The 26,545-nt window shown below is 32.4% G+C and overlaps 2 protein-coding genes and 1 long non-coding RNA gene across 3 annotated transcripts; 2 read left to right on the top strand and 1 right to left on the bottom strand.

Moving 5' to 3' along the window:
• Positions 1-1,992: 1,992 nt before the first annotated feature.
• Positions 1,993-2,304, top strand: LOC109163087. Its single transcript, XR_002051198.1, has 2 exons — positions 1,993-2,088; positions 2,199-2,304. It is a non-coding gene; the product is annotated as an uncharacterized LOC109163087 (long non-coding RNA).
• Positions 2,305-12,008: 9,704 nt separating this feature from the next.
• LOC109163005 lies at positions 12,009-18,133 on the top strand. The gene is made up of 4 exons (XM_019311727.1): positions 12,009-12,494; positions 12,594-12,715; positions 14,998-15,159; positions 17,861-18,133. The coding sequence occupies exons 1-4, from the start codon at positions 12,261-12,263 to the stop codon at positions 17,964-17,966; spliced, it is 624 nt and encodes a 207-aa protein (XP_019167272.1). The 5' UTR covers positions 12,009-12,260; the 3' UTR covers positions 17,967-18,133.
• Positions 18,134-21,657: 3,524 nt separating this feature from the next.
• LOC109163026 lies at positions 21,658-22,251 on the bottom strand. Its single transcript, XM_019311747.1, has 2 exons — positions 21,885-22,251; positions 21,658-21,710 (listed from the first exon to the last, which is right to left on the bottom strand). Exons 1-2 carry the CDS (start codon positions 22,231-22,233, stop codon positions 21,658-21,660), a joined length of 402 nt encoding a protein of 133 aa, XP_019167292.1. The 5' UTR covers positions 22,234-22,251.
• Between the last annotated feature and the right edge of the window lie 4,294 nt (positions 22,252-26,545).

Genomic DNA, 26,545 nt, shown 5'->3' with positions numbered 1-26,545 from the left:
TTTAATGAGAATTTACCTTTATTATATAAGTTTCAAAATTTTAAAAATTTCGGGGTGTTACACGCAGCTACATGTCCGGTCAGTCAAATTTACCTTAACATAGCATGGCCGGCCCAAAGAACTGGAAGTTGATTCAAGTGCTACCTCGTATATCCCTCTTTGGTTGTTAAACGAGCGAATGGTTGCGTTGTGCTTGAACTGTTCCCGAGCGGACATCTCCTTATCAATATTGGTTGGCCAACGCAATCCAGCTTGTTGCATTAACTCACCAGTAGAACGCCTGTTTTGAAACATAGCCACTAATTTGTGGAAAGTCAATCGGGCGATAGCAGTGACAGGTAACATTCGACAACCCTTTAGTGTATTGTTGAAGGATTCAGAACTATTGGTCGTCATAATGCCAAACCTGTGTCCACCGTCATGAGACAATGCCCAGTATTCCGGTGGGATTTCTGCCAAGTACTGATATGCATCTGGAAACAACTCATTTATAGTGTTCATTGCCAAGTCGAAGTCTCTTTGCTTTACAGAACTACCTGCCTCCCAAACCAACGACTTTAGCCTCTTGTCCCGGAACTGTGTCATCACGTTACTTCGTAGATGATGAAGGCAACAATGACGATGGACATTGACCTATACAAATAGGCTAATACCGCAGACGCCCAACTATATTCACCGTAGTCTTCAAAGGTATTTAAAAAATTTAAAAAAATAGCTTCATGCATCAAAAAAACAACACTACATTACACTGATGGTTGTACTACATGCTTCAAACAACAACAATAATAAGTAATAATAATAACTACTACACTTCCTTTCCAAAAACAAAAAAAAAAAAAACAAAAACAAAAACAAAAAGCTACACTACACTACGGTAATAATAATAATAATAATAATAATAATAACAATAACAATAACAATAACAATAACAATAACAATAACAATAACAATAACAATAACAATAACAATAACAATAACAATAACAATAACAATAACAATAATAATAATAATAATAATAATAATAATATTATTATTATTATTATTATTATTATTATTATTATTATTATTAGTTGCGAAAAACAAAGTCACGTAGAGTATGTAAGTACCTCGATTATTCCAGCAACGGTGCTAACTGCAATTTTCGGTTGTTTTTGATTTGGCTACGAAGAAGAAGCAATGATATGGTGAAAGAAGGAGATGTGCATTTTTCATCTTCTACCTCCCGTATTTATGCTAGAAGAAGGTGAAAATATTTTGAGGAAAATTAAATAAAGAGAGAAGAGGTAGTTGGAACAACCTCTTCATTCTCTTCTTTCTCTCACCGTGCGTAAATCTCAAAAAAAAAAAAAAAAAAAAAAGTATTTCTCTCTCCTCCCACCTGCGCATTCAATGAGGAGAGAGAAGGCAGTTTTGTTTTTTTTTTTTTTTTTTTTTTTTTTTGGTATAAGAAGGTAATTTGATTATCTTCTTCTTAAAAACCCTAATGAGAATAAGGTAATCAACTTAGTACTTTACATATTTTTATCCACCTTTTTGTTTCTACCCATTTTTGTCTTTTGCTTTTCAAATCTGCACTAAAAAGTCAATCACCCATTTAGGAGAAGAATCGAGAATTGATGATTTAGCTAACAAAGTGGGGAGATTAATAGAGGGTGAAACAAGCGATGCTCTTGGTAATAAGCAACCCAAGATTCAATAAGAAGGGATTTGATAGTCACCTAGGCAAGCCACAACATATGAGGAAGCGACTTCACACCTACTAACTTTGTAGAAGAGTATACTTGATGGAAAAGATTGAAAATCCAACTCTTAATAGATTGAGTATGCAATTTAATATTTTATCATGGTGGAAGAAAGAAAGTATGAAATTCCCAATCTTGTCAGAAATGACACGTGATATTTTTGCAATTCCAGTTTCTAGTGTTGCATCTGAGTCTGCTTTTAGCATTTCAGGCCATATTTTAGACCAATATCGGAGTTCTTTGATTTTGACACAAGATTGGTTACAGTCATCACTCCAATCTGATGCAACAGTAAGTCTCGTTCAAATATTAGAGAAAACTGAGTTTATGAATTTGCTTGCAGAAGGTAATTGACAATTCTAAATTTTATTATGAATTTATGTATAGTATATACTATATTAGTTTATGCTTCAATATTTTATTACTCTATTTTTTTTCTTTTGTTTTGTTGTATAGAGATCCGCAAATCAGCAGGGCAACGTCATGATATTGATCTGGGAGGATGGATGAACAAGATATGACTTTGGAATTTGAATTGCTATGTTGATTTTGTGTTTGAATTGTTATGTTGTTATGTAATATTTAGATTTTAGACTTTGGATTTGGATTATGTGATGTTACATGCTTGTAATATTTGAACATTAGATTTGAACTATGCGATGCTTGGTACGTAATTAGTACTTAGTAGTATGTTTAAACTTTAGATTGCTATTGTTGGTGATAATGAACCAAAATCGATTTAATATCCCAAAAATAATATTTATATATACACACACAAGTATATAAAATATTATTGGATATTTATCCGATATATATATATATATATATATATATATATATATACACACACACACACACACACACACACACACACACACACACACACAAATATATATAAAATGGACCCAAATGTTATATATACATGTATATCTATGAAAAAGATCAATAGTTATGCTGTGCAACCGAATGTACCATGCGCATGGTGCATACGGTTCAAAACGACGTCGTTTTGATTAAAAACGCGCGTCCCACTTTAAAAAAAAAAAAATCAGGTTCGACTCTCAGCAATAGCATTATTGTGGATATATAGTTATGAAATTGTGGATATATAGTTATGAAATTGTGGTTATATAGTTATGAATTTATGGATATTTAGTTCATTCATTGTGGATATTTAGTTCAATCATATATTGTGGATATTTAGTTCATTCATTGTGAATTTTTACTTCATTCATTCATTCATTGTGGATTTTTACTTCATTCATTCATTCATTGTGGATTTTTACTTCATTCATTCACTGTGGATATATAGTTATGAAATTGTGGTTATATAGTTATGAATTTATGGATATTTAGTTCATTCAATGTGGATATTTAGTTCAATCATATATTGTGGATATTTAGTTCATTCATTGTGGATTTTTACTTCATTCATTCATTCATTGTGGATTTTTACTTCATTCATTCATTCATTGTGGATTTTTACTTCATTCATTCATTCATTGTGGATTTTTACTTCATTCATTCACTGTGGATATATAGTTATGAAATTGTGGATATATAGTTATGAAATTGTGGTTATATAGTTATGAATTTCTGGATATATAAAAATGCTATTGCCGGGAATCGAACCTGATTTCTTCTTTAAGTGGGACGCGCGTTTTTTTAACCAAAACGGCGCCGTTTTGCAACCGTATGCACCTTGCAAGGTGCATTCGGTTGCACAGCATAATTTGCGAAAAAAGATATACCAATGTATATCAACCAAAATTGGAACTAATAATCCTCAGATTATAAGTCCAATCCAACGAATATATCAAAAGAGGGAGAACGGATTTTTGCTTAAAAGCATAATCCAAAACAAGAAAGAAGGAGAATGAAGAAAGAATAGTACGAGTTAGGCGAAGTGTCTGTCTTTCCTTAAAACCTTATTTGCCACCTCCCAAAAGTGCTAGGAGCGTTGTGGCCTAGGTTTCCCAGGATAAAACGTACAACGATTCGACGTTTGAGCACCCAAACGAACGAACCCGGCGAACAAGAGCACGAGCAAAACACAGTAGCAAGAAAGGAGTAGGAGCAGAGTTTTGGAGAAGAAATTGTGTTTTCCTGTCGTGTGTAGTGTTTTGTTCTCTACCTCCTTTTTACTCTTTTTCATTGTTCTAGACCAACTGCTCCTACTATGAACTTATATAGGAGATTAGGATTTAATAGCATATTCATGGCACATAAAACCCAACATTAATCCAATTTAATAATTGGATAATAAGGTTTGAAACGGTCGTACTTATTATCGGTCACGAACTTAATATCCGATTAATTCGTACCGTACCGATCGTAACGACCTGTTTCAAATATCTGAGTGACCGAGAAGTTCGTACAAACCCGAAAGGTTAACGAATTGGAACCGGAAACCACACCCGAGTGATCCGCGAGCACCAAATGGTGCAGCACGAAATGAGCTCATGAAAGGAGGTCATTTCGCCCAAGCACGAAACTGTGATCAAAAGCACGAAATGTGTGCTTTAAATCCCAAATTCCACTTTAAGCTTTTCCCAAAGCTTAACCTCTCGTGCTTAGTTATTTAAGCATTTCAAAGCTTAATTAATCCATTTAATCTTACATAACCAAATGAACTTTCGTCACTACTGGAAATTATAGAATTTCCGACCACATGAAAATGATCTTAAATCAAATTAATACTAAAAAGTGATCGGAAATAGCAACAAAGGTTTTTCCGGATACCAAAAGTGGTCAGAACAAGACTTTCCACTTGATTTAAGATCACTTTCAGGCGGTCGAAAATTTCATAATTTTCAGTAATGCGTGCTGCACCTTTCGTCCATGCATCATTAAGCCACGAAAGGTGCATCCCAATTTCCAAAACTTTATAATTAAGCTTTCAAAGCTTAATCCCCTTAAGCTTACAACACTAACTTTTGTGCAGTGCAACGAAAGTTATTAGAATGCTAATTTTAATTAGAATCTAAATTTAAATTTTTGACTTCTCTCAAATAGGTTTACATTGAGAATCAATTTCTCATTCACCTATTACCCATTTTGAGCGTACATTATATCAAATTCTTCGTCTCACTACGAAGAACCCGAATCCACATTGACCCGACCCAAATTGGAAGTGGATCCCACATATATTTGTACCACAAAATAATCACTCAAAATGCCATTTTAATGCTATTTTTCCAACAGCTATTTTGTTATATATATAATGTTTAGATTTTAGATTTGGATTATGTGATTATGTATTGTTCAGTAATATGTTCGAAAATTTAGAAAATATTGAAAATTGGGGATCTTAAACCGAACCGAATTAATTTCGAATCGAAACTGAAATTTTTCAAATCAAACCGAACCGAATTTTAATATTAAACCGAATAGTATCATTTTTTTTTTATATTGAAACCGAAAAAATAGAACCGAAACCCGAAACATCCACCCCTAATATGTATTGTTTAGAATATAAATATAAATAATAATTTTTAATTGTTAATCAATAATTAATTAGGCACTGAACGTAATTAATTACTGTAAATAATGCAGTACAGAGATTTGGAGCAAAAACCAAAAAGGGGCAAACTGTTGTACACGACAAACGAGAAGAAGTTAAAACGCAAAACAACAATTTTCTGACGATGTTTGCCGCTTTACTCTCGTCACTGCCAGTCTTTCAACTCTTCCAGAGCTTTAACCCAAAAAAAAAAATGGATTACAATAATTTCCTTTTTCCTTAAAATATTTTTTAAAAAATAACTGAGTTTTCTTAAATCCCTTTATTTCTTGTTTGATAAGGTTGAATCCTCAACTGCAAGGGTCTCTCACATTCCGGAATTTCTGACTTGAAAGAGTATTTGTGAAGATGTAAATTACGATGTTTCAATGGTTCAGCAGACAGGATCAAACGCTAATGCGCACAAGAGATCTATCTACTTTAAATATAATCTCATACTGTCGTCATTAAAGTTCGAACATTAATCTTTTCTCTCAAATACTATTTATTGAACCATTAAGCTAAGCACGTGCGAATAAAGCGGAAAGGTTTTTAAATCCTTTATTCTATTTTAATAAATAGTAGATCGAAGAGTGACGAAGGAAAGCACTATTAAAAATTGAACACGTCAATGCTGGCTTCCACCTTTTTTTAAAATGTTTTATATATTGTTCAGCAAATTCAAATATTATTGCAGCTTTTCTCCTTATAATTTTTATTTGAAAAAACGTCATTTTGATCTCACAACGTCAGAATTACAAATATAATATATTTAATTTAATTTTTCTTTGTTGTTGCTTCTACTTTTATTTATAAATGGACATTAAAATAGTCATTTTAATTCTTAGATGAGTAATTTTCAAGAAATTAAAGCAATAAGACAACATCAGTAACTGCTAGAAAAGTTCTTAGATTTAAAGAATTTGTAAATTATAAATTTTTCATTATATTTTATTTTTAATTTAATAATCAACAATCCCTTTGATATCAATCAAACAAGTAAACGTGAAAACGTTAGTAACACAGAGAAATTCATTATACCTCACTTTGATATCATTGAAATTGTTGCTGAAACCTTAATGACTGGTTATTCCAGATGGATAACTGACTATTGAGTTTAGATGCACAAAAATGATAAGTTGAGTGTTTAATTATTTTTTGGAATAAGAGTCAAATAGGTCACTGAACTGCACACAAGAATGCAATTAGGCCACTGAACCTAAAAAACCTACAATTGAGTCTCTAAACTAACCAATTTCATTCAATTTGTCCATTTTTCAGGTTTCTCAAGTTGCTAACAGGTTATCCATCCACCTAGGATGCATATGTGGCATTTAAAAAAAAATTATTTTAAATTAGTTTTTTTTTTTTTTTGAAAACCTTAAATTAGTTTTTTTTTTTAATGTTTAATAAATAAAAATTAAAATAATTTATTTTTAAATTAAATTTTTTAATGTTTAATAAATAAAAATTAAAATAATTTATTTTTTTAAAAATAAAATCCAATCCCACGTCTTAACAAATTATTTTATTTAAAAAGAATATTTTAGTTTTTATTTATTAAACATTAAAAAAATAATTTAAAAATAAATTATTTTAGTTTTTATTTATTCAATATTAATAAATTAATTTAAAAATAAATTATTATTTTTTAAAAAAATACCACATATGCATCCTAGGTGGATGGGGTAACTTGTTAGCAACTTGAAAAATGGACAAGTTGAATGAAATTGATTAGTTTAGGGACCCAATTGTAGGTATTTTAAGTTCAGTGGCTTAATTGCATTCTCGTGTGCAGTTCAGTGGCCTATTTGACCCTTATTCCTTATTTTTTTAAAATTCAGGGACCTAATTACACTTTCAAGTAAAGTTTAAGGGTCTATTTGACAATTTTTCCTAAATTATTTGTAATACTTTTGAGAATATAATAAGGGAATTTGTAATATTTTGAGAAAAATGTAATGCTTTTAAATCAAAATAGAATAGTTAGGGGTTGAACAATTACGTATGAGAAAAAGTGTAACACTAATCAGATATAAATTGATTTCTTTTTACATCAAAGGGAGGGGGATACGCTGATGGGGACAGATACAAAATGATTGATTGTTACTTATGAGAGAAAGTGTAATACTTATGAGTAAAAATGTGATATTTTTGATAAAACATGTAATACTTTCAAATCAAAATGTAATGTTAAGAGTTGAAAAATTACTTATTTAGAAACTATAATATTTATGAGAAAAAAGGTAACACTTATGAAAAATCGAACCCGTCTCACGCATCTTCATAGAAAATTTTGCATTCTTTATATATTAGAAACATTATAGAGTATGGATCTAAAAAAAGAAACATTATAGAGTAATGCTACATTCCCCTACTAAATTAACCTCTGAATTTTCACATCATTACATGACTATTTGACTAAGAAGATGATGTTATTTTTTAAATGTTGAGTGGGATCGATCAATTTATAGTAATCTATATAAAAAAAAAAAATATATCACCACTTTCATATGTAAACATTATTAGGTAAAATTAGGAGGAAAAAATAACATTATTTTTCGTATTAACTCATGATGGAATCACTCAATTCATAAATACTAAATAGTTTTTTTTTTAATAATTAATATTACATCGGAGGTAAATATTATATTATTAATGTAGTAAGAGCATCCCCAATAGAAATTTTAGTTCAATTTTTGAAAAGATTTGATCCAAAGTGAAAGAGAATGTGTTCGAGAGAGAAGATTTGAGTTGTTACTGGAGTGCTGATTTTTTTGTCCCATGAAGTGGACCCCACAAATTGAAAAATAAAAAATAAAAATTTGCATGCGCTCATTGGGCGCGTTAAGGGACGACCACCCTCATTAATTGTTTTTTTTTTCGTTTTTTTTTTTTTTTTTTTTTTCCTTCCTTCCTTTTTCCTACTTGAATTTTAAAAAAATTGTGCAAAATCATGGACTATTCAAGATGCTCTAAGAGTGAGAGTAGTTATTCTTTGTACAAGTGTACATATACTGAGGAGATGCATGTGCAGACGTGCAGTGTATGTATTATAATTATACACCCATTAATGTTTATCTATTTGGAAGGATACCAAAAAAATATAATATTATTCTTTTGAGTGGCTCATCAATTTAAGAAAGTTGCATTTATTTGGCTTAAAATTCGGCCTATGAACGCCGATAGCGTTCCCGCACGCAAAGTCTCTTTTTGGAGTTGGTTTTGTACAAATAATATCGCTAGCTATTGTAATTAATTGAATAATGCTCACTTTTGTAATATTCGTAGGTTTTGGAGTAAATATCCATCACTAACCTTTCAAAAAAAAAAAAAAAATCCATCACTAAAAGATAAATGGTTTTGACAAATGACTAATAGCTCATTGAGTTAATTTTTTTGATTAGTTGATAGCATTAACTAGTTGTAAAAAAAGTGTTTCGTAAATTAATTGTTTACTTTTAACTTATTATTGTATATTTGTATGTAAAATTACCTATAAGGGCATAAACATCTTTTAAGTTTTACCTTTAACATCAGTAAATCTAACTATTAAGTTACGACTTACGATTAATTAAAATTAAGGGAAAATTGCATTTTTCGTCCCTAAGTTATAGGGTAATTGTAGAATTCGTCCTTGAATGTCGGTCATGCTCACTTTTTGTCCCTAAGTTATCATTGGCGTTGCACTTTTCGTTCCTGAGTTATAAAGTAATTGTAGGATTCGTCCCTAAGTGTTGGTCATACCCACTTTAATTTCCGTCTCTAAGTTATCATTGACGTTGCACTTTTCTTCCTATTAATAATAAAACATTCACTACTACATAACTTCACTACTACATAACATAGCTACTACGACGGTTTTTTACACATTCACGACGGTTTTTGAAGTGTCGCGTGTGTAAGTGACTGCCGTTGTAAATATACACATTCTACGGCGATTTTGGAAACCGCCATGTATGTTAACTATATACAGCGGTAAAACAACCGCCGTCTATTAAGTGACGTAGTATAACACAATATATTAGACGGCGGTTATTTAAAAAACTGTCATCTATTAAGTGACGTAAAAAAAATTAATTAAGGTATATACCGCGGTTATTTAAAAAACCGTCATCTATTAAGGGACGTAGTATAACAAAATATATTAGACGGTGGTTATTTAAAAAAATCTCTGTCTATTAAGTGACATGGTATATATACCTTTTATGTAGTAGTGATTAGGGACGAAATTTGCAATTTTAGTATAACTAACGGACGAAAAGTGCAACGCCAATGATAACTTAAGGAGAAAAAGTGAGCATGACCAACACTCAAGGACAAATTCTACAATTACCCTATAACTCAGGCACGAAAAGTGCAACGTAAATAATAACATAGGGATGAAAAGTGAGCATGACCAACAAACACTCAGGGACGAATTCTACAATTACCATATAACTCAAGGACGAAAAGGGTAATTTTTTCTAAAATTAATCTTAAAGATTTGTTAATTTTTCTATGGGATTTTTTGAAATTTATTTTTTAATTGTATTTTTTTAACTACATAATTTTTATAGTGTTGGTATATACAAAAACTTTTAGCTCAAAGTTTGTGATGGTTCTCAGATTGTGTTTTATGCTTTATCTTAATTCTACTTTATATAACTCTCCGTTTAGTTTAATTATTTATGATGTAAAAGAGTCTGCATCTTAGAGACGGGATGTAGTCTTTCGTTTTGCTAGGCGATCTGTGAATTGCGTTGTCCATGTCCTTGCAAGGGAAGTCGTTTCTGTGTCAGGTTGCGGGGAGTGGCATCACTCACCCCCTCAGTTTCTTGTGAACATTCTTGGCACCGATTTAATGCATTAAGCTATATTTCTCAAAAAAAAAATTGTAATATTGTCTCTTTTATTTCTTTGAGTTTCAACAAAACGAAGTAAGTTATTATTCAACTACATATAATTATATATTTGATAGTTTAAATTGTTGAATTTTGAATATTATTGAGGAGGATTTCAATTATTAAGGGAAAATTGCATTTTTAGTCCTTTAGTTATACTCGTAGACCGTGGTACAAACTTAGTCCCTGAGTTATATGTGTGACTATCTTTAACTCCTAAGTTATGCACGATGTAGCGATTTTAGTCTTTCGGGGACTATTTCTACCACCAATTTGTCACTTAATAAAGTGGTTAATTGGTCCTTCAAAAACTAAAACCGCTCTTCAATGCATAACTTAGGGGTTAAAAATAGTCTCGCATATAACTCAGGGACTAAGTCTGTTCCACAAATACAATTAGAGGACTAAAAATACAATTTTCTTATTACTTAATATATTATACAAATATTTTGTTAGAATAAAATATGATAAATATATATACAATTCTAAACAAATTAACAATTTAAGTATCAATTGTATGTAAAAAAAAAAAATAGTAATTTTCTATTTATCTGGATAATTTAATTATACAATTCCTTTTTAAAAAGTGGACATTTATTTAGTTATGCAACACGTTTCATTTAACTAGTGTTTATATTATATTTGTGAATAATGTTATATTCTTTGAGATTCACACTCTACTTATATTTTGTATGTATCTAAAATGGAAAAAAAAAAAAAAAATCTTTCCTCCTAAACAATGAATTATAACAGTCGTTATACAATTTATATTTACAAGTTTACTATTAATACGTTATTTAGTCATACATTGAAACTCAACATAAGGACACATTCGATGTATACAGTAAGACTTTTAACTTTGAGATTTCTCCTTGAATGAGATATTTTGAAGAATAAAAAAATATTATTTCCCTATCTGATTTTATTTCATAACGCTCACCCGTTGATGCATCAATATATTTTTTTTTAACCCGCATGGGCAGCTCTCAAAGTGAGGGGGGTTCCTTGTGCGCAGTGAGCACTGGTCTAGCCTCTGTGGTTCATGTTCAGTTGAGTTACATCCAACCAAATGCTGCCTTTTGGAAGAATCAATAATTTTTTTTAAAAATTTTTTCAGTCAAGTTGGTCAGACAGTTAACTTAAAAAACCACAAGAGTTTAAGTTCAAGTTCAACTTGTTAAGTCACATCTCACAATTACATGACCAAGTCCAACATCAGGTGGCTAGGGAATTGTTCGGTGAAAACTTGAAGGGCCAAATCCAACACTAGATGCAAATTATTCTGTGGACTCAAGGTGGATTCAAGTCTAAATGTTCACAATTTACTTATTAAATGTTTACAATTTACCTATTAAAAATTCACAATTTGTATACTACGAATGCACAATGTTAACATATATGTAATTGATTACCTTATTTTGTATTCATAAATTTCCTTTCAAATACTGTAGTCACAGAATATTAACAGACTAGGATTTGATGACCAATTCACAAATTCCATTCTACAGCTGTTATATGTCTTTTGACTTAGAAACACAATTTATATTCTAGAAGTTCACAATTCTAATACTAAAAATACACAATTTATACATTGTTTAGGACCAAGTTCCACCTTGCAAGGTGGATTACCCTGGTCCATGGTATAACAACTCAACACCAGTCACCAAGTGGCTAAGAGATTATTAATTGGGTGGAGTTTTGAAGGACAAGTGCAGTACCTTCCCTCTTAAAAATGTGACAGATATAAAAAAATAAATTACGTAATTGTAAGCGTTTAATCCTAACAAATAAGTAAGGTATGCAAATTTAATTAGACCTAAATAAATTAGTTATATATAGAAGCCTAAGTCCTAACACTCAATTTATAGTCATTGTCTCATCACCCATCTAATCAGCCCACCCAGACACAACTGAAAGTCTGAAACCCCCTCTATCCTCTCCTGTCTCACCCCTTTCTTCCAAGTTGTTATTTTATTCCCAAACCATGCCCCTCATAGCCAAACAACTATGTCTATGAACACACACAGTACCATTACTCCTTTCTCAATTCTCAAAACTTCACACAAACCCCATCATCATCATCAACAAATTAAAGGGATAATAGGGATTCTGATTCTTAATTGATCATCAGTAATGGAAGCCGCAAGGAAGATTGTAGTGATAGTGGAAGAAGAAGAGGTAGCCAGAACAGCTTTTGAATGGGCCCTTCACAACCTTCTAAGATGTGGAGACTTAATCACTCTCCTCCATGTGTTTCCCAGTTCAAGATCTAATAGTAGGAACAAGAAGAAGCAGAGACTTCTCAGATTGAAAGGCTTCCAGCTTGCCCTCTCCTTCCAAGACCTCTGCAACACCGCCTTTATCAACGTATGTTGTTGTCGTTATTGTGTTTTTTGGGGTGTTTAAGGTTGTTTTTGGTTATTGTACTGATGGATAATATTACAAGGAATAGGGGTTGTGTTACAGACCAGGACGGAGATTGTGGTGAGAGAAGGGGACTTAGAAGGAGGCACCATTGCTGCTACTGTTAGGGAGATTGGAGCTTCCACTCTTGTTGCTGGACTTCATGATCAGAGCTTCCTATACAAGTATGTTCTCTAATATAACTCCAAATTTCATTTTATTTGTTCATCAATCAATGATATGATTGAGCTTCCTTGGATCTCCACCCTTCAATTATGGCTGTTTAATTGGAATGGTTAGGTACTTGAATTGGTCTAACATTAAATTGGTTTCACAATAGAACCTCTAATTGTTGAATCACACAAAGTTTTTGTTAGGATGATATTAAATTAAAAGATGACTTAATATGGTCTAACATTAAATTGGTTTCACAATAGAACCTCTAATTGTTGAATCACACAAAGTTTTTGTTAGGATGATATTAAATTAAAAGATGACTTAATACCATATGGGGTTCTCGAATATAGTAATTTTATCCAATTTAGTCTTAAACTTTCAATTGATCACCTGTAGTCGTTTGATTTTTAAATTTTTATTATCTGTGGTTTAAGTTAACTATTTATGGTCTTTTAACTATCAAATTTTAACCAGCAGTGGTCCTTCAAGGAGGATCAGAGTTGGTTAAAATTTGAAAGTTGAAGGATAATGGGTAGTTTTTTGGACCACGGATGGTAACAATTTGAAAGTTGAAAGACTACGAGTGATCAATTTGAAAGTTTAAGACTAAACGTGACAAAATCTCTATACTCGGAGGACCTCATATGACATTAACTCATTAAAAAATATATGTCAAGCACCATGTACTCAGATGGTGGGATATTGACTCTTCGAGTTACAAAAGATAAATATTACTAAAATAAAAAGATATATTCCATCTTGAGTAAAAAATAAATTTATTTATTTATTTATTTTACTATGATAGAAAGTAATGTAATTTTATATTTTACATTAAATTATATAAAGATAAATTGTTTTATTAATTGACATATATAGGATGGTTCAATGAGATCAACCACTTTCTATCTATACTAGACATTGAAAACTAAACAATAAGAAAAAGGGATATGATGGTGATAGCGACTGGCTCAACACTTGGAAAAATCCAAGAAAATTAAAGCAATAAAGCCTATACTATTAGTACTTGTTTTATAGTCTTTATAGATAGAAACTTCCTGGTGTTTTAGGTGCAGAGGTTTGCGCATGTTTCATGACTTCAGCTCTACTTTATCTAAATTTTAATTAATTAGTTATTCGCTACAGAGTACAGACAAAACACTTATATTATTAATGAAAAATTACACTTTTAGTCCCTAAATTACAAGGTAACTATAAGATTTTTCCTATTTGTTAGTCGTGTTCATTTCTCATCTCTAAGTTATAACTGATGTTGCAAATTTCATATATTTTTTTTAACAGATCATGCTCAATTCTTGTCTTTAAATTAGAATTGACGTTGCAAATTTCGTCCCTAATGTTTTGTTAGAGAAAAAGAAAAAATTTGCAACGTTAATTATAGGTTACGGATGAGAAGTGAGCATGAACAACAAATAGAGACGAATTTTACAATTACTCTATAACTTAAGGAGGAAAATGCAATATTCCCTATTATTATTATTATTATATTATTATTATTATTCACAAACAATTTTATAATTTCGAATGAAGCCGGCCATTAATCACCTTGGTGCCAATAACCCTGCCAAATAAGGATCCATATCCTTTGCACCTTCCTAACATGCCTAACCCTAGTGCTTCTCTTTTTCATTTTCTTTGTTAATAAAAAGGAAAATGATATTTAAATAAAAAAGAATTTCATCAAATATTTTACCTAGCATGCAACGATATGGCATATAGTATTTATTTATTAATTTATTTATAGGATGGGGATACCCAATTACATCAAATGCCTCCACTAAAGCTCAAACATTCACTTCCCACATAGGGGAGTAACGTGGTACCATTGGACTACAAGGTCCTTGGTAGAGTATTTATTATAGTTACTTTATATTCATTTATTACTCTTATAATTGGTCGAATTTCAGTTATAATAATGTAAAAATAAACAACTAAAAAAAAAAGTGTTGGGTCCATGTACACGTGCATCTACTGAAACACAAAGAATCAATAATGCCTCCACTGAGGCTCAAACTCATAACCTTCTAAATGGAAGTTCAACCCGAGTACCATTAGACCACATAGTCCTGGTCGGTGCATCTCAATGTAAATTTCCATGAATGAACATAAATAGATTCATTGTGATTTTCCAATGACCTTGTGGTCTAGTGGCACGAAGTGACTCTGGAAATTATGGGTTCGGTATTACACTGTAAGAAAGTTGATTTTAACATTTTGTTTGATAGAGTACTATATTAATATAGTTTTGTATTTTTTTTTTGGTGTCATATAGGTTGGCTATGTCTCACACCAACATTACAAACAATTTAAATTGCAAAATACTTGCCATAAAACAACCACAGTCTTCACCATTGACAGCAAGGTCAAGGACCATATCATTACCAGGCAGTTCAACCAACATGGACTTCTCTCAGATTGAGATTGGTGCACTCAGGTCAGAATTTTTTATTTTTATTTTTATTTTTATTTATTTCACTTGCATCCAAATCTTTTACCTGTTTATTATTATATATATCAATATATTATGGGCATATAGCATGTGGACATGGGGTACATGAATCATACAGAGTAAATATTTTAAGAGCATAATTTATCAAATAAAATAAAATGAAATAGTTTTTGTAAATGTTTGTTTGTTTTCAATCCAGTTAGGATGTGATATAAAAACACACACATATGGAAAAATACAATTGAAGGGGACAAAGTCAAAAAGTGAAACAAAGAATTAAATGAGTTTGTTGCATGTCACAAATACATGTGTGAGTGTGTAAGCATTTGATTTTGTGACAGCTAATTCTTGATGCATACACTTGCTCTTCCAACCTCCCTTTTAGCCCCACCATCTCTTTCAATTCCATTCTATTCAAATGTTTCATTTCAGAATTAACACACACACATATCAAGATATAATTTGGATTTTGTTGTTTGTATTGGATCTTGTATAATATGATTTTATTTTATTTAGGATCGATATTAAAATTTAGAAAACGACTTTCAGAAGTTATTTTTCAAATTTTCGATGTTTGCAGGCGGCTATAAACATAAAATGAAGTCAATAGAAAATAGTCATTTTGGCTTAAAATGTCTTTCGAGATTTTTTTTTTTTTTTAAATTAGGAGACATTTTTCAAATTCTTATCTCACGTTTAGTTCTCTCCCTCTCTCCCTTTAAGTGGTGTCGAATAGGTGGGTTGGCCCGCTACATGATTTGCTATTATTTGAACTGGAATGGGCTAGTCTGGTTTAAATGTCGATATAGTCAAGTTGGACCAAATAATAAAAATCTTAGCTCAGTCGGGGCCATAGCTCAAAAAATTAAAAACATTAATTTTTTTTTTTTTTGTTTCTTTATTTAACCTTATTAAATTTATCAATGACCAATTAAGTTATAAATTGGATTGTGTTGGACCAAACAATAAAAATTTTGACTCGGTCAACAATTCAAAAATACAAAATAAATTAAATTATTTTCTTCGATTTCTTTAGTTCAGAGTTATTACATTTATCAATATCAAACTGAATATGAGTCAAATTAGGACAAGCTAAACAATAAAGATCTTCGTCCCGCTCAGCTAACATCTCCCTAAAAAAGTAATTTTTTTTTCTTCATTTTCTTTAATTTAGAATTATTATATTCATCAATTTTTGTGTTTATTTTTATTATAATAATAAGTTAAGAGTTAAAAATTATTTATTCACTTATCTATTATAATAATAATAATAATAATAATAATAATAATAATAATTATTATTATTATTATTATTATTAATCTTTATAACTGTTATAAATTTTAATTTATAATTTTATTTTAATATGAAAAAGAATTATTATCATCATTAAAATATTAAATATTTTATAAAAAATAAATTAGTAGTAGATTTATGTTAATGTTTTTAAAAATTAACCAAATAAAAAAATATAATTTTTTAAATTTTAGTTGAAAAGAAATAATTGTTTTTACTTTCAACCAAATATTAAAAAATAATTTTTTTTTGAAAAAGAAATCAGTTCTCAAAAATGATTTTCTAAAAGTATTTTTGTTGTTGATGAATACGAAATATTTTGATATTAAAAAGTGTCTATTGAATTCACCCTAAATCATTTTCTAAAAGTATTTTTGTTGTTAATGAATAAACAATATTTTGATATTAAAAAGTGTCTATTGAACTTACCCTCAGATCATACAAAATTTAGTATATACTACCATCACTGAAACTCAAACCCTTGACCTTCTATTAAGGGTGTGTTTGGAAAACCGGAAAATAATTTCTGGAAATCATTTTTTGGGTTTTCAATGTTTGGAAAGAAGGAAAAATTGAAGTCAATGGAAAATGAGGTACTGGTCAATGGAAAATGAGCCTATTTTTAAGGAAAACAACTTCCCCTTTAAAAAAGGGGAAGTCATTTTCCAGATGTTGACTTCTTCATTTCTTCACTTCAAGAGCAGTTGACTTTCTTCATCTTCATCGGCTTCTTCATCCTTTGAATATTATGTTTGTTTGTTTGTTTTTTTTTTTTAAATAAATAATATTATTTGATTTTAAAAATAAATATTATTATTTATAATATTATTGTAAATTTTATATATTTTAAACAAAATAATTAATAATTAATTATATAAAATGTTTAATTATACAATTCTACATCATTTCTGGAAAATGAGCCAAACACCAAAAGACAGTTTTCCATTGTGCAGCCAAACACAGGAAAGGAAAATGACTTCTGGAAAATGACTCATTTTTCAAAAGTCATTTTTCAGAAGTCATTTTCCTGCTTTCCAAACGGACCCTAAGAAGAATTTTTTCATACCGCTAGACTACAAGGTCATTGACATCAATTAAGTTAGAATTGAAAAAAATAAAAAAAAAAATGTCCATTTATTTCTTTATGGGCGGAAAAGGCATGAGAGTAAAAGTTAGGTAACAAACTTCCAAAAATTTAATACAAATAATTTTATTCTTTATTTTGATGTGAATGTCAAAATTATTGGAATTGAATTGTGACTTGTAATTCTTTTCTTGTTTGGTACTTTCAATCAATCAATATTATATATTGAATAAAATGAAAGTATTAAATAGCAAAGTATTCAGAGATGACAGCTAGATGACTGATGGGTATTGAAAATTTGAATGCAGTTTCCCAGAAATTGGTCCACCTAAAATTCAGTACCAAGTGTGCCCAGACCCTCACTCAATTATGTGGAGATCAAGAAGACCAAGAAGGAGACCCAAAAGGATATAAATCATCACTCAGCCAAATCACCTCCATTCATTTTTATTTTAAATTTCCCTTTATGTCACTTAGCTTCTTCTTTTTTTTTTCTTTTTTTTTTTTCCAAAAAAAAATTGTTATATTTACAGAGTACTTTTTTAAAGGTTTATTGGTGGAATATTTTAGAATTTTTTTTTATCTTTTTGGACAATTATATCATACCTTTTAAAATTTGATACTTTAATACGGAGTACTAAATTTATGTATCCAAGAGAACGTGAGTCCTAGTAAATTTAACTTACCCAAATCATCAAATCAATTTTAAATCACAATTTTTTTAGACGATGGAGAAAACTCGCAACAATTACTGTACAAATATGTGTATTGAGTATATTTTACTTATGTGTAATAGTCCTTAGAAAGAAAATCACACTAAAAATATTTTGCGTGACGAGCTCAATTGATTGAGAATGCTTGCATGAAAACATGAATTGTAGTAAATTAACTTGCTAAATGCATCGATCAAACCAATTTTAGGATCAGTTTGAAAATTCGAAAAATGACTTCCAAAAGTTATTTTTTAGATTTTCTCGTGTTTGGGTGCTCAAGAAAAATAAAGTCAAATGAAAATATTCATTCTGATCAATTGAAAAATATCTAATTTTGTGAAAAATATCTTCCTAATTTTTTAGTCGGAAGACATTTTCTGAATTCTTTATTTTAATTTCCAACTATCTTTCCTCTCTTTTTTTCTTTAAAAAAAAAATAGTTTCCGAATTATTATTATTATAACCACCAACGCCACCACATACAACACAGCCACACAATCACCACCACCACCACCACACCACCATGATACCACAACCACCACCACAAAACAACCACCACCACTTCCACACCGCAACACAACCACTCATCACTACCACCATGACACCTCCACACCGCAACACAACCACTCCATCACCACCACCATCACTACCATAGCACCACTACCACTACTACCATAACACCACATATTATTATTATTATTATTATTATTATTATTATTATTATTAAGAAAATGAACCAAATTGAAATATGTAATTTTTTAACTTTCAGTCAAACATAAAAAAATATTTTTTTGAAATTCAGTCCACTAGAACAATAATTAATGTCATATTAATGAAGAAATTAATTGAAAGCATTTTGTAACTCCCACTATCATTATATTGATAAGATAACAATAATTCAAACTTAATATTTAAATTAGTGTGTAACTGATCAAGAATTCATGCATTATATTATTAAGGGAAAATGACACTTTTTCCCCCTTTGTTATATACTTATAGCACTTTTTTCTCCTAAATTATTTAAGTGGCAGTTTTTCCCCCTGATATATTAAATGGACATATTTACCCTTAAAATAAATATTTCATTTATTTTTCTTCTCCAACAAATTATAACCACGATTTGAAAAAATAAAATACATTAAGTGTTGAATTTAGAATATTTTTAAAATAAAAAAATAAAATTTTAAAAGAAAGTTTGAACCAACCGTTCAAATTGGATCCAAAATCGTGAACCGACGGTTCAAAATAAAACTCAAACCGCGATTATATATACTTATATGTGAGAGTCAATATAAATGCGGAAAAAAACATACACTATTTGCAAATATTATAATTCTAATTTAAGCTATTGCTAGTAGTTGTTCCGATTTGAACCTCCGGTTCACGGTTCAGGATCCATTTTTTTCCAGTTCACGATTTTAATAAACGGAAACCCAAATATTGGGTTATGTTATGAATCATAACCGAAATTTTTTAATTTGATTGCTATAGTGTTTGGTTCAGTTCGAACCAAACCGTGGTCATCCCTACATATAAACAATAATTTGTTGAAGAAGAGAAATAAATAAAATATTTGTTTTAAGGGTAGAAATGTCCATTTAATATTATCAGGGGGAAAAACCGCCACTTCTATAATAATTGAGGGGACAAATGTGAATGCATGAATAACTCAAGGGGAAAAAGTGCCATTTTCCCTATTATTAAATATAATAATTACAACTTGTGAGAATACGAGAAGTCATCCGAAGAGTAACCCAAAAGTCATTCGAAAATTAACTTCCCGAGAAGTCAACTTCTGAAGAGTGAAACTCAAGAGAAGTAAAACCAAGCTAAGAGAAGTAAACCCAACTTCTCTTATAATTATATAAATAATATTTTTAACTCCACAACACCAAAATATTATTTATGTTTCCGATAAACATGTCTAAATATATATGTTGGTTTTAGGGTTTTTGGGCCCAGGGAGATCCAACACAACCTTAGTTGGTGGATTCACCTTTCATAATAAGGCTACTAAAATAGAAGAAATATGACTCGATGATTTTTACGTGGAAACCGAAAGGTGAAAACCACGGGCCTTTTTGGGCGGTGCCAAGCCTAAATTCACTATGTATTTTGTAGGTGTCTTTGTACATGTTGTATGACTATTTTGTGTATAGAAATATTGTGTAGGGAAAGAGTTATACTTTGTATATAGAGAGGGAACATTCTTCTTGACCTTCTTTGTTGAAAGAGTGGTAGAGTCTTCTCTTGTAGTGAATGGATAATGCATCTTCTAGTAGGGAAGAGTGATGGAGTCTTCTTTTGTGCATGGTGGAATAGTCTTCTCTTGTGTATGTGAATAGCCTTCTCTTGGGATAGTGGTGTAGGAAGAGTGACATGTCTCTCTATGGGAGAAAGAATAGTGAGTGGGAGAATAGTATTTGGGAGAGTCCTCCCATGTGTGGGTGAGTGAATGACTCACTTTCTTCTTGTCTTCCCCTCCTTTTTATAGCTAGCCAAGGCTCAAGATTATGGCCGTAGGGGCATTTAGTAGGGGATTTATGGGTGGTTTTAAGTGGGTAGTAAGTGGAGTTTATGTGGGGGGGGGGGGGGGGGGTTATGGGTAATAATAATGATTGGGTAATAAGTGGGTGGTTAGGAACGGTGGGGTAATAATTAGGAGTTTAATATGAGCTAACGGCTAGTTTAGGCCGACCTTCTACCTGTGCCGACCTCCAGGTCGAGTCGACCCCCGGATCGAACCGACCCCTCGGTTTGGCCCGTATCTCTTTTGAACTTTTCCTCTTCTGGATCTGGCCCTTTCTCCTCCTGGACCTCTCTTTCTCTGGGCTTGATCCCTTTTCTTCTTGGGCCCCGAGCCCACGGGATTCACACCCCATCAATATATATTCAACCATTTAGTATATAAATGTCTAACTGTCTTGCATGACTCTTGAATGTGTAACATTTCACTTGCGAAAATTTGTTTGTATACTCTTATTAATTACTTTTGGTTGAATTAGTTTTTTTTTTTTTTGAAAACTTTGGTGAATTTGTTAGTTCCACTGTAGATTTATTTTCTTGGTTTAATTGCAATGATGAGATTTTATAAAAAGAGATAATGGACCAAGAGTTCAATTTATTGTGCATGTTTTGAATAATATTATGTTTTCCTTTTTAATAGATTTTTTGTATCCATATATATGGCGCGGTAGATACAATCAGCATCTTGGTTCATCAAAGCCGAATTTCACATTCATTTGACTTGTACTAGAAATCGTTGAAGTGAACATAAATTTTGGTCCTATATTATAAGGTACATTATACACATCATTGTTTTTTTTTGTTGGTTTACTTTTGTGGACATGAATTTTGGTCCAGAAGCTAACAAGACAAACGAACGAATCAGTTTACTTTTGTGTGACAGGCTTGTACACTCTTCCTCTTTCATTGTTCTTCCTTCCTGCAAAAATGGTGATAAAGAATATTACAAGCATACTCAAGAGACCACCATAAAAGAAAACCAAATAAGGAAAAAAAATCAAAAGTTCAATTGAATATGATTCGAATTTGAATTAGTTATCAATGGCATAGGCAAAAAAAAAAAAAAAAAAAAAAAAAAAAAAAAGTCACATACTTGGCTTATGTCTTCTTCTGGACTTGACAATATGTGGAATGAATACCCCAGTTCCACTAAATCCTCCATCCCTATTTTCTTTTCTCCAAAGGTCTACCATCCATTGAGGCACTCTGCTACCATCCTTGATTCCTGTCCAGTTAAACTGAAATCCAGGCTGCAATACTGTGAACCCTTTTTGTTTTGAGCCTCTCTCCTTATTTGTGTTCTGCTTTTCTTCATCTTCATCTTCTGCTGTCAATTGCATTACTTGCCTTCTAATTTCGGCATAGAAAACATCGTTGTTGTCTTCATCGTCGCCCTCAAATTCTTCCCAAGAATTCATGTTCTTGTGAACCTTTTGCTGCATTTTTTTGGTTTGTTTTGGTCTGAGGTTCAGTTGAATGGTTGGATTTGGATGCATGAGTCAATGTGTGACCTTGGTATTTATATATGGAAGGTAATTAACGTTGTGGTATTGTATGTATGTGGTCAATAAATCAAAGTCATAGGAATATGTCTAGTTTTGTTTGTTAGCACTCATGTATACAACAAAATAACCCTCTCTAGCCCTTGAGGCTTAGCTTAATGGTTCAAGGATCACCCTGGAAGTCTTGTTTCAATGATAGGCTGAGGCAAAAAAAAACAAAAAAACAAAAAAACAAAAAAAAAAAAAAAAAAAACCCTCTTTTCCTATTTCCCTATTTGTATTTTGAATTGTTTATTTTAATTTATCTTAGCTTATTGACAAATGACAATAGCCATTAGTTGATGGTATCAATTATAGGCAGATTCCATGACTATTAAATTACAAGTTAGTAAGGGATTAGAGTTGACTTAGTGAGTACTTTTGACATTTGGAGTGTGTGGAAACCATTTGACTACTAACTTAGCTTTGAGTTTTGTCAAACTTTTGTACTGCCTCTTAACATTTTCCTCTAACCATTTGGCATCCATTCAATTCTTTATAGTATCATTGTCATGATAACAGATTATTTTAAAAAAGGTTCACATGATAAGTTTAATGAGCAATGCTGGTTATTATATTTTCTGCAAGTAGAAATATTTTTAAATGTGATGTGACATCTTTTAATTAACTAATTATAGAATTGAAGAAGCATTTAATTCTCTGTTTTTTTTTGAACTGATAATCATTAAATCTGCTGAGCAATACAGGCCGGTGGAACAGACCTCCACGACTCTAAGACAGACCTTGAACCAGTTGTCCGTGCTAAGACATGAGCCACCGGGTTCGCTGACTTCTTGACATGGTGAATCGACACTAACTCAATGTTAGTTAGACATTGTTCTCAACTCCAAGATTTCAAATTTGATTTTATGTGAGAGTTACATACGTTGTTTATTGACATTTTTGTTGGTTTACACCAAAGCACACCTTTAGAGTGACAAGCTAAGGTGAGCTTCACCCAAAATTGGTTTACACCTGGAACACACCTTTAAATACATCTTTAAATAACGATTGAGATTTTTTTTTAAATAAAAAAATACATTTGACTGCTAATGTAATTATATGATCGGAGTGGCACAACTTGTGCCGAATCCAATATCAGATGCCATATGCAACCTAAAACGCAAATCATTTGACCTTAACAATCAACCACGTACATCACTCCTAAAAATATGTATCATTTTTCAAATTTAATAAGTGACAAAGATGTAAGCATCTAGAGCATAGGATGGACATGTGCATGCGTGTGAGTCAGAGCTTAAATGAATGAGGAAGAAGCATTGGTACCCCTAAATTGTACCTGTGTCTATGTATCGAAAAGTTGTACACTGCTGAGGAAGTGAAGATGTTTGACTTTTGATTTTTCCTAGACGAAAATGCCCTCATGCTATTTTTTTTTTTTTTTTTTTTTTTTTTTTGAAAACAAACTCAACTTTCATTAATTCAAATCGGCATAAAGATGATTAACAATAAAAGACGGAGGGGATGATATCCACTCCTGACGCACAGACATAGAACAGGCTTCCCTAGCTAAGTAGTGGGCAACACTGTTCGCAGTACGACAAACATGATAGATAGCTACGTCGTTAAGTGAACGAAGCAAATCTTTTACATCAAGAAGGACAAGATCGCAAGAAGACACACTAAGAACATGGTTCAAACTCTGGATAATTTGAAGTGCATCACATTCAACACGAACATGGTTGATCCCCTTCTTCTTGATCCAACTTAAAGCTTCCCTAATTGCCAAGGCTTCCGCCTCCATTGGTGATGGAACTCCACTGCCTGGGATGCAAGCAGCTGCCAAGAAATGCCCATGATCGTCCCTTAGTACCCAGCCCCAACCTGCCCGGCTCCTGCTTGTATCAACTGCCGCGTCGGTATTAATTTTTAGATAGCCCGGCGGCGGTAATTCCCATTTCTGAACTGGAGTCGTGATTGTTCTAGGGAGAATGGAGGTGCTCTCAAAGGTGGATGTCCAATCAGCGAGAAACAGTTTGACGCCTTCAACAAGATTCCTACTAGAGGTGGATTTGTGATTCCATAATTTGTCATTTCTTGCAAGCCAGATCTTCCAGCAAACCATAAGCAGCAGACAACATTGATCCTTATCCAAAGATGCAGTATGAAAGTCCACCCATTGTGCAAACGAGGCAAATAGACCAGAATTGATTGTTAGCCCCGTGAGGCTCCAGCACTCCATCGCAAAAGAGCATCCTGTAAAGAGATGAGCCGTGGTTTCCTCAGATGAGAGACACATGTGGCATGTTGATTGACAATCCACGCGCCTGACACGCAGGCAGTCTGCAGTAGGGAGGCAGTCGTTGCAAGCTTGCCAGACAAACACTTTGATTTTCCTGGGCAAGTTGAGCTTCCAAATACACGTCCACTTCTTCCTTTGGTTAGGATCCAGATGAGGAGACAGTGCCTTATAGCAACCTTTAACAGAGAAAACACCTTTCTGGCCGTCATTCCATATCAAACTATCGTTTCTCCTTGTTAGAGGGAGAGGAATACTCAAGATAAGAATTGCGTCCCGTTCCTCAAATATATCACGGATGATGCCTTCGTCCCACCCGGAGTTATCTTCCCTAAACAGAGTAGATACTGGAGCATTTTCAAGAAGGGGAAAAGGTGGCGAGTGAACTTTAGGATCTGATTGACTTGGCAGCCATTTATTCCCCCAAATACGGACTGAAGAGCCATCTCCAATCCTCCACCTGCAATTGTTATTGATCACCTCCTGGGTTTCAAGTATGCTGCTCCAAATGAAAGATGGGCTGCCACCTTTCTTTGCTGCTAGAAGAGAACAATTAGGATAATACTTGGCTTTGTAAACTCTTGCTACAAGTGAAGAAGGATTCTGTAGCAATCTCCAAGTCTGTTTAGATATCATAGCCAAGTTAAAATTCCTTAGATTTCTGAAATTAAGGCCACCCCAAACTTTTGGAATAGTCAGATGATCCCATTTCTTCCAGTTGATGCCACGCCTACCATCACTAACACCCCTCCACCAAAACGAGTTCATGACCCTTTCAATTTCATTAAGAAGCCCTTTGGGTAGGAGAAACAGACTCATAGCATGCAGTGGAATTGCTTGAATGACGTTCTTTAGTAACACCTCCCTACCTGCTCTAGTGAGAAACCTGTTGGTCCAACCTTGCATTCTCTTGATAATACGATCCTTGATGAAATTAAGAATGCTCCTTTTGTTTCTACCAATGACGGCTGGGAGCCCAAGGTAATTTCCTTCCACACCATCAGTGCTAACCTGCAAGATATTCATGACAATATTCCTCATATTCTGGCTGACATTTGCACTAAAAGAAACTGCAGATTTCTCATAGTTTATGATTTGGCCTGAAGCTTTCCCATAACTCTCCAGAACCTCCTTAAGGGCAGAAATCTCATGCTGATTAGCTTTAATAAAAAAGAAACTGTCGTCCGCGAAGAAGAGGTGCGATATCCTCGGGGCTTCCTTAGCAATTGCAATGCCGTGTATAATGCCTCTGGTTTCCAGATTACTGATCATAGCGCTTAAACCTTCTGCAAGCAGAATAAAGAGGTACGGAGAGAGAGGATCTCCCTGCCGAAGGCCCCTGCTAGGGACAATAGTATTCAGTTCGTCACCCTCATGTAGAACACTGTAGGATACAGTAGACACACAATGAATTACCATGCTAACCCATTTATCAGCAAACCCCATTTTTAGCAATAGAGCTTTGAGTAGAGACCATTCAACTCTATCATATGCTTTGGAGATGTCAACTTTGATTGCTGCATACCCCTCTCTCCCTTGCGTCTTCCTCTTCAGAAAATGTTGTGTCTCAAAGGCCAGCATTATGTTATCCGTTATCAACCTTTGGGGGACAAACGCACATTGATTCTCGGACACTAGAGAATTAAGGAGGGGCTTGAGACGATTTGCAATGACTTTGGAAATGATTTTATACGTGACATTGCAAAGAGCGATCGGTCTTAAGTCTCCCATCCTTTCCGGGTTGTTCTTTTTTGGAATAAGAACAATATGGGAGTGATTAATACCCTCGGGCAGAGTTCCTGTTGCAAACACAGTATTGCAGAGATACAACAGATCGTTTCCAAGAATGTCCCAATACGCTTGAAAAAACCCCGGATTAAAGCCGTCGGGCCCCGGTGACTTGTCTTGTTGCATGCTAAAAACGGCTTGTTTAACCTCCTCCAGTGCTACTCT

Source organism: Ipomoea nil, unplaced genomic scaffold (assembly GCF_001879475.1).
Source record: "Ipomoea nil cultivar Tokyo-kokei standard unplaced genomic scaffold, Asagao_1.1 scaffold2975, whole genome shotgun sequence".
In the NCBI taxonomy this organism is placed as follows: Eukaryota; Viridiplantae; Streptophyta; class Magnoliopsida; order Solanales; family Convolvulaceae; genus Ipomoea; species Ipomoea nil.
Note: the sequence above shows the minus strand (reverse complement) of the source record. Positions and strands in the feature narration are given on the sequence as shown.

What these genes read in the sequence shown, in the direction of transcription:
- LOC109163026 (XM_019311747.1), bottom strand. Translation starts at nt 22,233, where the DNA reads ATGCAGCAAAAGGTTCACAAGAACATGAATTCTTGGGAAGAATTTGAG. An exon ending in CAGAAGAAGACATAAGCCAA is followed by an intron (nt 21,711 to 21,884) that starts GTATGTGACTTT and finishes CCATTTTTGCAG; the next exon opens with GAAGGAAGAACAATGAAAGA.
- LOC109163005 (XM_019311727.1), top strand. Translation starts at nt 12,261, where the DNA reads ATGGAAGCCGCAAGGAAGATTGTAGTGATAGTGGAAGAAGAAGAGGTA. An exon ending in GCAACACCGCCTTTATCAAC is followed by an intron (nt 12,495 to 12,593) that starts GTATGTTGTTGT and finishes GTTGTGTTACAG; the next exon opens with ACCAGGACGGAGATTGTGGT. An exon ending in GATCAGAGCTTCCTATACAA is followed by an intron (nt 12,716 to 14,997) that starts GTATGTTCTCTA and finishes GGTGTCATATAG; the next exon opens with GTTGGCTATGTCTCACACCA.